The sequence below is a fragment of the Anopheles maculipalpis genome, chromosome 3RL, assembly GCF_943734695.1.
Source record: "Anopheles maculipalpis chromosome 3RL, idAnoMacuDA_375_x, whole genome shotgun sequence".
Lineage (NCBI taxonomy): Eukaryota > Metazoa > Arthropoda > Insecta > Diptera > Culicidae > Anopheles > Anopheles maculipalpis.
Window position 1 is genome coordinate 58,594,786 of NC_064872.1, and position 12,915 is coordinate 58,607,700.

The 12,915-nt window shown below is 44.1% G+C and overlaps 1 protein-coding gene across 1 annotated transcript in view; it reads right to left on the reverse strand.

Annotated features, from left to right (window-relative positions):
* The window catches only part of LOC126563483 (mediator of RNA polymerase II transcription subunit 13), a 54,688-nt gene extending 46,477 nt beyond the window's left edge, over window positions 1–8,211 (reverse strand). Inside the window, exon 1 of the mRNA XM_050220127.1 lies at window positions 8,019–8,211. Coding sequence (XP_050076084.1) covers window positions 8,019–8,087 — 69 coding nt within the window. The 5' untranslated portion in view covers window positions 8,088–8,211. The remainder of the gene's footprint in view (window positions 1–8,018) is intronic.
* Window positions 8,212–12,915: the final 4,704 nt, after the last annotated feature.

Consider the following 12,915-nt stretch of genomic DNA (forward strand, 5'->3'; position numbering starts at 1 on the left):
TCGAGTGAATCGGTCACACAGCGGCACACACAAAAAAGGGTTTTCCTGGTCCACTTCTGCTTACTTATAGCGATACAGGGTTTCTGAGTAGCAGAGTGTTTCGGAAACGCTTGGCAAATTTTGAAATTAAAAAAATTACTGCCGAAATACACGTTTTGTTCTAATTTCCAATTCCAAATAATTCCCAAACGTACGTATACTTTCACACCGAATAGAATTACGATCAGAATATGCATGGTTTTCTTTAAAAATGTGAGGTAGAAATAAAATATTTACAATACCTGCTCTAAACAGAAGATGACATAAGACATTTCTGTTTATAATCACTGAATCGAGTTCTTCTAGCTATTGTCATGGATATTTTACAGAATATACATGTTGTAAGTACAAACTATTTTAATGTTATTATTGAATGCATGTAAATTACAAAAAATGTGTATTTCACCAGTTACTTTTTAAATATTTGACGCTGGCAACCGTTTCACCAACCATTTCAAACATGACTGTCCAGTTCTACTTGACCATCGTCCATCTCAACCTAGCGTTTGTCCAGCACAACTTGACCACTGTCTGGAAACGGTGACGGTTGTCCAGTTCAACCCTTTCCGCTGTCCAGTTCATCTTGAGCGTTGTCTAGAAATCGCACTGGTCTAGTTCTACTCAGAAACCCTGTAATATTAAGCTAAACTTTCATACAAGATACTGACGATTTTTCACTATGTTGATTGTCTGGAAATACGAAATATGAATTTATTTCTGTTCATTATGTTATCTAGCAAAAAAAAAAAGTAGTCAAATAATCACCATCGAGTATCATTTTTTCTTCTAAAAGGAAGGCAAAGATGCAATTTTGTATGCATCGTGCGAGAACAATTAATTTGCATTAACCTCATCAACACTACCACCACCACCACCACCACCACCACCCCCTCACCCACCAACACCTGCTGCTCACACACGTTGGCCCGCTCTCGGCAATGTTTCACTCCGATGCACTTGTATTAGTGTGTGGTGGTGGTGTTTTGCACTGCAGAGCGCTCCCCTATTATCTAGAATCTGCATCAGACGCGCGATGTCTTCATTTCAACAGTTTTTGTTTTTTTTTTCGCCCGCTTATGTGCGTCATCGTTATGTTTGGTGTGTGCGTGAATATTTCCACGTGTAGTATGCACACCCCAGCGAGAGGGGGTGGGAGATGAATGTTTTTTTTATTGAATTCCTTTTCTCAAACCGAGATAGAGCAATGCACTTTGGCATCTTGGAAAAGTGTCTTTGTTTGTATGTTGAATTCATTTTTTTTTTATTCAATGCCCTTCTATTGGTAAAGTGTTAACAAACTTTTCTCATGATCTGAGACATTTCAAAATCATCATTCCCAGGCAAGAGATAAACCAATTAATGGCATTAATTGTGAGCTAGTTTCGCTCGGTTCTGACCGTCATCAGGCTTTTAAACATTGATGGTATTAAAAGCGCTCTAGCAAAAAGCAGACGGCAACAGGCAGCAGTAGCAGCAGCAGCTGGATGTGTACCAAGCAGCACTGCGCAGCCATTTGCATGTGAGTTTCCGTTTGTCTTTAATGTCGTTAATGTCATCATTAATTACAAGTGAACTCACGCGAGAACCACCCGAGCATATTGCTGCTACAAGGCACCAATAATGATATGTGAGAAGGTTTTTTTGGTAGGCAAGAAATACAGAAAAAATTTCCATATAATTTTGTTTAATATTTGGACGACTTATTTGTGTTCCCCTGCATATATCTATTTTTCCAGAATGTGTAATATTTCCTATACAAACTCAATAAAACAAACGCAAAACTTATAAAAAAATATATCTCTTTTGGCATTTAAATACGTAAAAAATAAAACAAAGTAGTGCAACATAATAATTAAAATAAATTATCAAATAGAGCTCCAAAGTATTAAAAGAATGGTTAAAATGAAGATAAAATAATAAATTTCAAAATGTCAATAGTATAGGAATGATGGCAGAATCAGTACCACGATTTAAAAATGAACGATTAAGCTGATAACAGTTTCATAAATTAAAAAAATAAAACCGCATGAGCATGAGAAGTTTTTACAATATACCCAGCTTACCCAGGTTTACCCAGCCAATTCGGCATCGTCAAACTATTATCGGGCAACGTAAATGCTTATTCTGGCGTCGTAAACTCTCTCTTGGGCATCGTCCATTCTATTCGGGCGTCGTCAAGTTTAAATTCGTCGTTGTAAATATTGAATTGGGCCGCCTCTGGATTGTTTTGATCTTCAAGCTGTCAAATCGGTGGCTCCGTTGTGTTTGATCCATAAAGCTCTGTTTATACGAGCATTAGGCTGGTGTCATTGCTCGGTGGCATCCCACTAGTTGCAAGCGAAATGTTTGAGATTTGACAGATGAGGTTAAACGTCAAATTTGGTCGTGCCACCAAATAATAAAAAAAAAGTTTTCGTTGCACGGTGGCGTTAAACCCTGTAAGAAGATATTGTCAAATTTGCACACCTTTAAACATCTACTCGTTCATACAGGAAAATCCACATCAATTAGCAATACGGCCAGCCAGACCGCCCCTCTCGAAATAAATAAAAATTCACGTCGATCGCAGGGACACAAAATATGAAAAGTGAAGGAATGCGCTAGAAAGAGCATTAGAACATGACATGCTAAGCGATGTTATGCGCATGAATACAGCTCGAGAGTAAAACCGGTATATGTATTCCCGTCATTGTGTCTAGAAATTCATTCACACGAGTACCACTTGGAAAAATAAAGAAAGGCGAAAACAAAACTAATAATTTATCCTTCCGGAGATTTTTAAAATAATTTAATTCGTTATCAAATTTCACATTCAATGCTTCCACCAGATGAATTGTGTGTGTGTGTGTGTGTTGTGACTCACACGACACATTTCTATGCTGATGAGGGTGTTCTCCGGTCGAGCTTTAGCGAGATCATGATCAGCGCACGCCGGTGGTTTGTTGATGACTCAACAACAGGCACAACTCTCGTCCCAACACACAACTCTCATTAGCATTTTCGCCGTTTCTTGGACGATGCTTTCTCTTCAACTTTTTATTTTTTTAATCGACAGGGCCTTTTGGACATGATTTAAATCTTGGATGTAAGAGCAATGTTTGCGCTCAATGTGATAGATAAATTATTTAATATTCACCTAGAAACAAGCGTGGGTTTTCTCACGAAGTTTAATGCCGACAGTTGACTAATGCTTTTTAGCGGGAACTGTGAAATATTAAAGCAAAACATCACGTTTTCAACTATGCCAACTGCTCCATAGAAACCAAGTCACAAAAATAAATGCTTATAAATTTCGCAGCTAGCAATCAGCTTTCTGTGACAAAGAAAATCTTTCACATTCGTGCTGAATTTTTGTGAATTATTAACTCTGATAGTAGATGTCCCCAAAACTAGGCTGCGTTTCATTGGAATATTTAACGCTGAACGTCGAGCTAAACATTTCATAGCGATTTTGGATTGCGGATGGATGCATTGCGGGATCCTCGGCAATGAAAAAGCAGACTCCTTGGCCAAACGAGGTGCCTTCGATAGCAGCTTTTTTGTGAGGTTCCTGCATTCTATCTCACCACAGGTTTCCCTGCGTCCCTGGTTTCACGGACTCCCGGAACCATTATGCGATGAATGCACATCTTCAACGTATAGCTAGCGCCGACTCCAAGGTTTGCCAAGCTGTAGCTACGGATACCACGACATTTACCACATCCTCTGGTCATGTGTGGAGTTCGATGCGGCTAGACCCGAACTCTTAGCAGCCGTTGGTGCATCAGGAAGATCCCTGGCGGTGTCGATGCACGAATTCTGTTTGACTTCGCCAAAGAGATGGACATCGTTCTTTGATCCCTCCCCGTAGATTGTACGCACTATCGTCCGAATAGCTAATTGTAGTTTGTTCTGTTTATGCGCCATTCGCCAGTTCAGTCCCAAAGAATCGATAAAAATTGGTTTAGGAGATCTAAAGTCGTGATTGACGACCCTGTCGTTGGCGGAATGTCTAGATTCGTTGCTGCAGTAACCTTGCAAGGTTATTGTGGGTATTCGCGCCATGCGTTTTGCAGGTGTCAGTGTCGCCAGCGACAACATTAGGTCACTTAACCAATGAAATAGGTTTGAAGTTGTTGTGACATAACCTGGCAACTATATGGAGTGGCAAACACCACAAAGTATCCAAAACAAAGGGGGTTTTCTTGAGGGCCAGTTGTCAGTCTCCATACGGCACGATGCTCCAAAGAGGCGCTAACCCCCTGGAACTAGAGAGGGCAACAACATCAGAACCGTGCCCGAGTGCAGCAACATCCACACATCATCTACATCCGGCCTTGGCCGTCATTACGAAAAAATAAACATAAGAATTAAAGCACTCGAAACCAGACGAAAGTTTCCGCGACAGCCGGGTTAGCAAAAACATTAAAAATGTTTTGATAAACTACAATGTTGCTTTAAACATAATTCCATCCACCAGCAGAATAAAGATAAACCGCCTTTTACGGGGAGCAAAAGGAGCTGAGAGCAATATAAACGATCGCACGAGTAATGATGCTGATGATCGCTCACGGGGATAATATGTGATCGTATCGGGGGCCCGGGTATCTTGATTTTTGCTCTTCCCTCAAACTGCATTGCGAACGGTAGGAATATTATACTGCCGCGCGCCAATCTCGACCGTAAAATGCCCACAAACGGGGCGAGAAAACGATCGTTTTACGAGTTACCACCGGCATTTACGATCGGATCGGCGGGCCCACTGCACACACACACGCGCACGCGGTTGCGCCTGGTTGCGGTGATGGGGTGTGCGAATGCATAAGGTGCGATGCAATTATCACATACTTAATAATAAAAATGCCATAAAACATGCCACACCACACAACGCATGACACACATCCAATGCACTATTTGAGGCGGGCAGTAAAATGCAAGGCGGACAATGATACGAGCACGTTTTTAAAGACCATTTTGCAAATTATGATTATTTAAATGAAATGGTTGCTTCTCCTAATTGATTCGTAATCGTTCGACGGTGGGGAATGGCTCAATTTTTAATTTTCCCATTAATTCTAGGGCTTATCGTGTTGACTCTCGTATTAGGACTTTCGCTAATTAAACTTCTTTTTGTCTACAATCGGAGAGCGGCAGCACAGTGAAAATCAGTTTCTTCCACACAAAATAAATTCCCCTATCACCACTGCTAACGATAAGACATGATAAAAATGACGTAGAACCCATTGACCACCACCGGCCGTTTCACTCTTAGGGGGAGATTTGAACCAGAGAAAAAAAGAAGATAAAAATGAAAGTAAAGACTCTTAACCACCGACCACTCAGGGTCATTTCCTTTGGGTGGCCCCGGGCCTGATAACAATCCCCAAATATGCCCGCAGAAGACAAGACTCGAGGAGGGGCTATAAAACACAGGAAGAAATAAAAAGAATCGCGCGCTGCATGTTGCCGGTATCAATTGTCCGCAATCGGGTGATAAGCGGATGGCTCTCCATTCCACCCAAGGGGGGTGGGTTGAAAACCTACACAACACGACACCTTCTGCTTGGTAGAAAGAGCACAACAAAGTCTTCGTTGCGTTATTAGTGTGATCAGTATGCGTTTAAAATACAACGCACACACACACACGCGTTCTGTGGACACACAACTGTAGCATTAATGCCACCGAATATGTCTTGGGGGAACGCCTCTCCCCTCCCACAATAATCACGATGGGTTCGCACGATGGACGAGGACGGCGCACATTCTTACCAAACATATACACTTTCGGGGACATATGATCGCGATTGCTTTCGATTTCCTCTGGAATCTTGCGGTTTTTTTTTTTTTTGTGCCGGCACAAGATAATGAACCGGTGGTCGAAACACTGATTCTCTTTTTCTTTCTTTTCTTTTTTGCAACCTCTGTCTTATCAGCATTATGCCTGAGAGGGAAAAGATGCCAAACAGTTCCCAAAAGGCGAGGTGATAACATGTGGTGGTCGGGTTTTTATAACTCCGCAAACCCCCAACTTCCGCTACGCTACCTAACGACGGTTGTTCGCCAACCGAACCAGAACTAAAATCTGTTTTGAAACATTGCTGCTGAATGGTAGACAGCAGCGATAAGGACCGGCTAATATGTTTTGAGAATTGAATTTAGGTAGCTGTGTGAACATTGAACGTTTTGTAGGCACGTGTGCTTTGAAGAACCGCTTATGACCATGAGAATTTTAAAAGATTGGGACATGGACTATTGTTGTAATGTCAAATATGCTTTTGATCTATTTTCACCGGTTGCATTTAACTTCCTTTTCTTCAAGAAATTAAGATCTTTACGAGCTACTAAGGTCACGCCAATCATATAAGGACTAAGTAGACACATTGATAACCACGTACTTGGATAGTCCGTTCACACTACGGGGAGACGGTCTGAGGAGGATTTGATCCCTGGTCTTGCCTTCTGAAGACTGACGCCGCTGTCGCCTCTGCTACCGACCTTTCAATTTATTCAGCTGCAGAGTGACATTATCAAAGGCAGTCAGAATCTTTACTTACTTACTTATCAAGCGCTACAACCGCTTTGCGGTCTTGGCCTTTCGCAGCAGAATCCGTTATCCCAGCCTTGCTGGCGGATGATTCCACGCCACGCTCCCACCTCAATCTGGGCCTACCACGCCTCTTCTGTCCGTGTGGACGGCCTAAAAGGACTTTCTGAGCTGGGTCGTCCGGTGCCATGCGTATAACATGGCCAGCCCATCGGAGCCTGGCGAGCCTTCCACACATACGGGGCCAATGATCCTTCTGAGCTCGCCAGGCTCCGATGGGCTGGTCATGTCATACGCACCGAAAACAGCAAAAAGACAATATCCATACAATATCGAGGGATCAAGGAACTTCCTTCCTCGGAGGAGACTGCAAGTTCTACCACAATACATTTTCTCATGATTTCTTCTACTTGGCTTAAAGGTCTAGGTCACGTCCTTCTAGGTCACGTCGGCCATCGAATGGCTTGCTAGACTTGCCGATACAACGTAGTTGGATAGTCAGTCCTTACTACGGGGGTCGGTCCGGATGGGATTTGAACTCCGGTCCTGTCGTATGAAGACCGGTGCCGCTGTCGCTTATGCCACCGGGCCCCTACGTGGTAAAGCCAACTAAGTGGGATCAGCAAGCCTAGTAATCCATTCGACGGTCAGTGTGATTTAGTAGGTCATGAAGCCAATAATAATAAGAAGAAAAACTTGCCGATAGAAGGAACGAAAGGAGCCTTATAGGTTTGGGAACTAAATTCTCATCACTTCACAAAGATCATCATCCTATCCCGACCGTATACAACCTAACTTCAGCGTGTAACGATTAAATCTTTCTTTTCAGTTCAAGCCGAAATGAATTAAATTTTCAACCTTGTTTGTCATCCGCAGCGCTAGACGCATACACAAGCAGACATAAACACGCTCCAATTATGGTACAAAGCGATCTGCTCTGTGTCAATATAGCACTTTTTCCCTCACATTGCACGCACGCAGACGACTTTTTTTTTTTCGCTCCAAAACAACCGATTCCGATGGTTCCTCGTCTGGTTGTTTGTTTGTTTGTTTTTGTTTCAGCTAACCGCTTTACAGGAAGTTATTGTTTACACAACACACACACACGGCCGAAGCGGAAAATCCCCAACTGTGGATGATGAGTATCAACCCAGCAAATGAGTTAGTTTGTAAATGCAAACCAAAGAGTACTGGGGAAGGAATCAAAACATAATCCCACTTTTCCAAGCACGGATGGACGGTCAGGTGCGAACAGATGACAGTTGAGCGTTACAGGGTGCGTTACGCCGTAGTAACACCGCCTTATTGGAGCTGTCAGTGTAGTGTTGCCAAATATCGCTACACGCATATTTCGATATTCAGTCCTGCGTACGGTGGGGACGAGTTCAGATGGGATTTGATAGCAGTCCTGCCATGATCGTGTGTGAGTCCGTTTCTTTGCAAAAATACTACTTACCAAAGCGAAGAAGTTTGTGTGGCAATCTTCCAAACTGGCGCCGTTAGTTTGGTGATTCTGGTGCGTCATGCTTGTATTGTTGTTACGAACATTTTCTTACGGACGAACAGGTGTAATTGAAAAGCGTGTGGGTTTTTTTCCTTTAATTTCTCGCAACCGAAGATAAGAGACCGAGAAGCGGTTTTAGCAGCGCGCGTGTGTGTGGAACAACAGCAGGATGATTTGCTGGATATACGCGACACACTCGACCGTCGAAGCACTGTACACTAAGGTAAGACACACATAAACGCACGCACGCACGTAGATAATATCTTATCTATTTTCTTTCTTCACACTCTCTCTCTCTCTCTCTCTCTCTCTCTCTCTTTCCTTTTCTCTCCTGGCTTTATCTGCTGCTTCCGTCGAACCGTCGTACAATATTTTAACTATTTTTTTCTTCCTATTTTCTCTTCACTCTACCGCCTGCTGCTGGGGCGCCCACCGATTCGTGTGCATACTTCACGATGCACCACCCCACCCACGTTTACTGGTGCAGCAGCATTCGAGAAAAACGGAGGCCGCGTTTGTTGCACTAGAGCCCTAAACCGTAAACAACAACATTTGTACACTTATTACACACACGCAAACACACACCCACGTACACATGCACACACGCAAGCTTGTGGGCACATACACACACACACACACAAGGCGGGTATGTTTAATTGCACTCTAAACTCAGCACTTGGTACAACACAAAATCACTCTTCCTCTCTCTCTTTTTTTAACCATTCTCTCTCTCTCGCACACGCACACACACTACCACCGTTAAAAGGGTAGGCGTAGAGGGTAAACGAGCAATTTTTTTTGCTTCTTCCAATTTCTCTACAATATTGCAACCTTTTTCTTAATGCACTTTCTCTTTTGAGCTCTTTGGCTGCTCTTTCGGAGCCCTTTTTTTAAACCTATTTTCTTTCCTTTTTTTTCGCCTGCTTGCCGTGTTTTACACAATTCACTGCTGGCAGCTGTAGGCTGCTGCCACACGACACAATTTTGCTACGTTAATTTAAACGCACATTTACACAATCTGAATACGGCGCGCGACAACATTATACAATTTCACACAGCGCACTCGGGGCGACTCGACGAACACTTTTTTTTTTTTTGCTGAATTACACAAAGCACGGGTAATCCCTTGTTTGGTTTGGTGTTTTAACGCTGGAAGAGTAACCTGCTTCCCGTGAAGCACAAGCACACACTGCTGCTTTCGCAATCCATTATGATGTTGATGAGAGGCGCCTACGGGCGTTTGTTAGTTAGCTCGCGCGCTGCTGGCGTTAATCGAACTGAAAACTGAACTGAAACTGAAGCGCAGTGGTTTCAGAGTGTTCCTCGCTCCGAGAGTGTTTGTGGCTCCGATGTTGCCACACACGCATACAAGTGTGTACGCTACACGAGTTGAACGCACACAGACACAGCACGCTCAACACCACTGCCCAAGCGACGACGATTAAGGGCGAATCAGCATTGCACAGTGGTGGTAGTGCTGCTTGTGCATCACACAAGATCACCCTTTTTTTTGGTCGAATATACACACACACACACTTTTGAGAGTAGGTCGCTCGCTTTTTCTTTACACGTTCATCGATCGAGTGGTAGCCCTTTTAGTGTGTTCCTCGTCGATATATTGCACATCACCGTTTTTGTCACTTTGCTACGACGTTATTGCTTTGCACGATCGTTTTGGCACACGCAGAAAACACTTCACTTAACACACACACACACATATACACCTTTGCATCGGAGGCTGGCAGAGAATCGTTGATCGATCCGCGCGTGAATCGATCTGCTCTGCTGATGCTTTCGGCTCTCGCTGCTACCCTCTAAACACACACACACACTGTCAAACGGGAAAGAAACGATAGAAACGAAAAAAAAACTGTTGTTACAAACTGTGGTACACTGTGGTGACGGAATCTTCTCACTCCTCCCATCCGTGTTCATATAGCTCAAACCAAAAACCGACCCAACAAAAACACAAATAGATAGAAAGTGGTACACAAATCGATGAACAATACTATTACTACTACTACTACTACTACTACTGCAGTTGCTACCATCATTGTCGTCATCGGTAGCCAACAAGAGCGCGCGTGTGCTCGTTCGCCATCGCGAATGAAATTCAAATTCAGTCATGTACACACACGCACACACGGCAAGAGACGGTAAACGCAAGGGCATGTGGACCAAAACGGGTAGTCGTAACCAAGGGGTAAAAGGGAAAAACTCGCTGCGCCAATTCGAAGAAGGTCGATCGCGACTTGCCACATCGGTGTATGTGTGTGTGTGGGTGCGCACGCGATGAGAAATTCAATTCTCTCTCTCTCACTACCGTGCGCACGGTGGGAGCAAACGGGGTTTTCTAACTTTTCGTAACACACACACACACACACTCATCGGATTCAACAAAAAAAACATCCGCTTGAACGGTTAGAAATTGCTGTGCTCCCCCCCCCCCCCCCACCTGCACGGTCTATTTTCTAACCCAAGATAGCGCTGGAAATTTTTATAATTACTTATCGTTCACGCAAAATGTCTATGCCTGCTCTAGCAACGCAAAAAAGTAAATTTGATATCCCACATGTCCCCGGTAAATGTCCTTCGATTCTTCCCGTGGGTCAATGGTTATAAAGCGAAATACCCTACTTAGAGGCTACCCTTATAGATGACGAGGTTTGCGCCGCGTATCAATGTGTGCGTGCGTGTGTTGGTGCGGCATTTCGAAGGTACAATGCAAGTTGTGTCCGTCTCCGACCCGTCCTCCACGATGCGAGAAGTATGCGTTAAAGGCAAAGCGGCACACACAGCATAAGAATTATAAAACGCACGCACACACACACACACACACACACACACACACACACACCGATAAAAAAGGACCGTCTCGTCGTGCGTCTCGCACACCACATATCAATTATCTCGGACGAACGGTATATAACTTTATTTCGCAGCTCGCACACAGCACGCACACCAACACAGAGGTAGCCGCGCGTAACCCGTCCTACGCGAGAAAGGTAAAAATTGATCTGATTCAACGACCACCATCATCGATTTTTAATCTTATCTCGAACATTTTCATACCGTTTTGAGTGCGAAATAATGCAATTTCGAAACTATTGGAACGATTGTTTCTACAACGATACGACTTCTATTGCACTTTTGTGTTACCGACCAGCCTGCCACACTAGCTGGACCACCTTTTAGAGAGTGTGTTGTCCTGCTGCGGTGTGTGATATATCCTGTGTAAAAAGGACACACACTCAACTTCATCATCATCGCGTCACATAACTTTTCTCTCTCTCTCTCTCTCTCTCGCTCACTGGCCCTCTGCTGGTGTGTTTGTTCGGCAAAAATCAATCGGTAGTGGTGTGCGTGTTCCATCTAAGCATCCCATGTTGTGTTACCTACACCTAGAGCCTAGCCTGCACAGGGAAACCAACTGAGCAAGAAACAAGTTTTCCACCTTCAGTGCGCATCACGCGAGCTGGCTCTAGAAAACCACACACAAAAAAAGTCTTCAAAAATGGTATGTCTTTCGCTTCTTGTCAGGCGTTCGCTGCTCTTATGATACGAACACGGCACGTATGCAACCACGAGCGAAAGGTGAATCGCATTCGCATTCAATGATCGTAATTTGGCCAGTGTATGCATGCGTGTAAACACACACACACACATACGAACACGCACGCATGCACACACTTTACACACATTAAATGAAAGATTCGTCCAAGTGTCGCACCACTTGGCAGTTTGTGACCGAACGAACGCATCTCATCTCACATTCCACATTTCCTCACTCACTCACACGCACACACAGTGGTAGGATTTCGCGTACGGCTAAAATTAATTATTCACCTTCACGAAAGTTGGAAATTAATAATCGTTCCTGCTAGCCCTCATCACCTATCGCCGATCAGCCGAGACACAGGATTGCTGGTGCTTATTTATTTTCTTAGTGAAACGGGGCCACCACTACTACCACTACTACTACACGCCGCGGCCAATATTACGCACAGCAGGTTCCCGCATGCTACGATTCAAAAATTTGCTTACATCTCACTACCACACGGACGCGCGCGCACTTCTCGCTCTCTTGTTCATCTTAGCTTCAAGAGGGTTTTTTTGGGTTCGAATGGTCGGTTCGGGAGAGGGGACTGGGAAGGTGGAAAGAAAGCCGTTTAAATGTACAAAGAAAAGCCCTTACGGAAAAGATGGACCAATTGTTTGAATTTCAACACCACGATCGGTGTGAAATGAAAACAGGTAGGAAAACTTCCTGCATAGCTTGTCAGACTATTTGTCACAAAACTTCACCATTTAAAGGTGGAGGGGCACAACTGGGTAATAATAAATACGCGCACGCTTACACTTCCGGATCATTTTCCGAGTCCCAGATACGCCGGAGAGCGGTTGAGAGAGAGAGAACGGGTGCGTTTTCCTTTTAATCACCGCCGCTGTGGTTTCCGTTTCACGCAACAAGATTCGCTCACCCGTTGCGCTGTCTTTCGAAGTTGGCTTACTCACATTGCTGCTGCTGGTACACCACTTTTTTCTGCTGCTGTTTGCTCATGCTCGAGTAGAGTCATCGATCCGATTCGTTTTTTAAAATAGCCATCAGAGTGACGGGTGGAAGCAGCTTGACGCACTGCACCGTCACTAGCTGTATGTCTGGCTTTTCAACTTTTCGGTTAACAATCCACACTCGACCGGTGGTGCACTGCGATGTAGTACAGCTCGCAAAGGATATGCACACAGCATCACTGGCGGGGCATATACACAAACACACACAGAAAGACGCACTCGTCGGACAACTTTACGCGAACAGCATACGCGTAGTATGATGTACGGCGAAGTGATA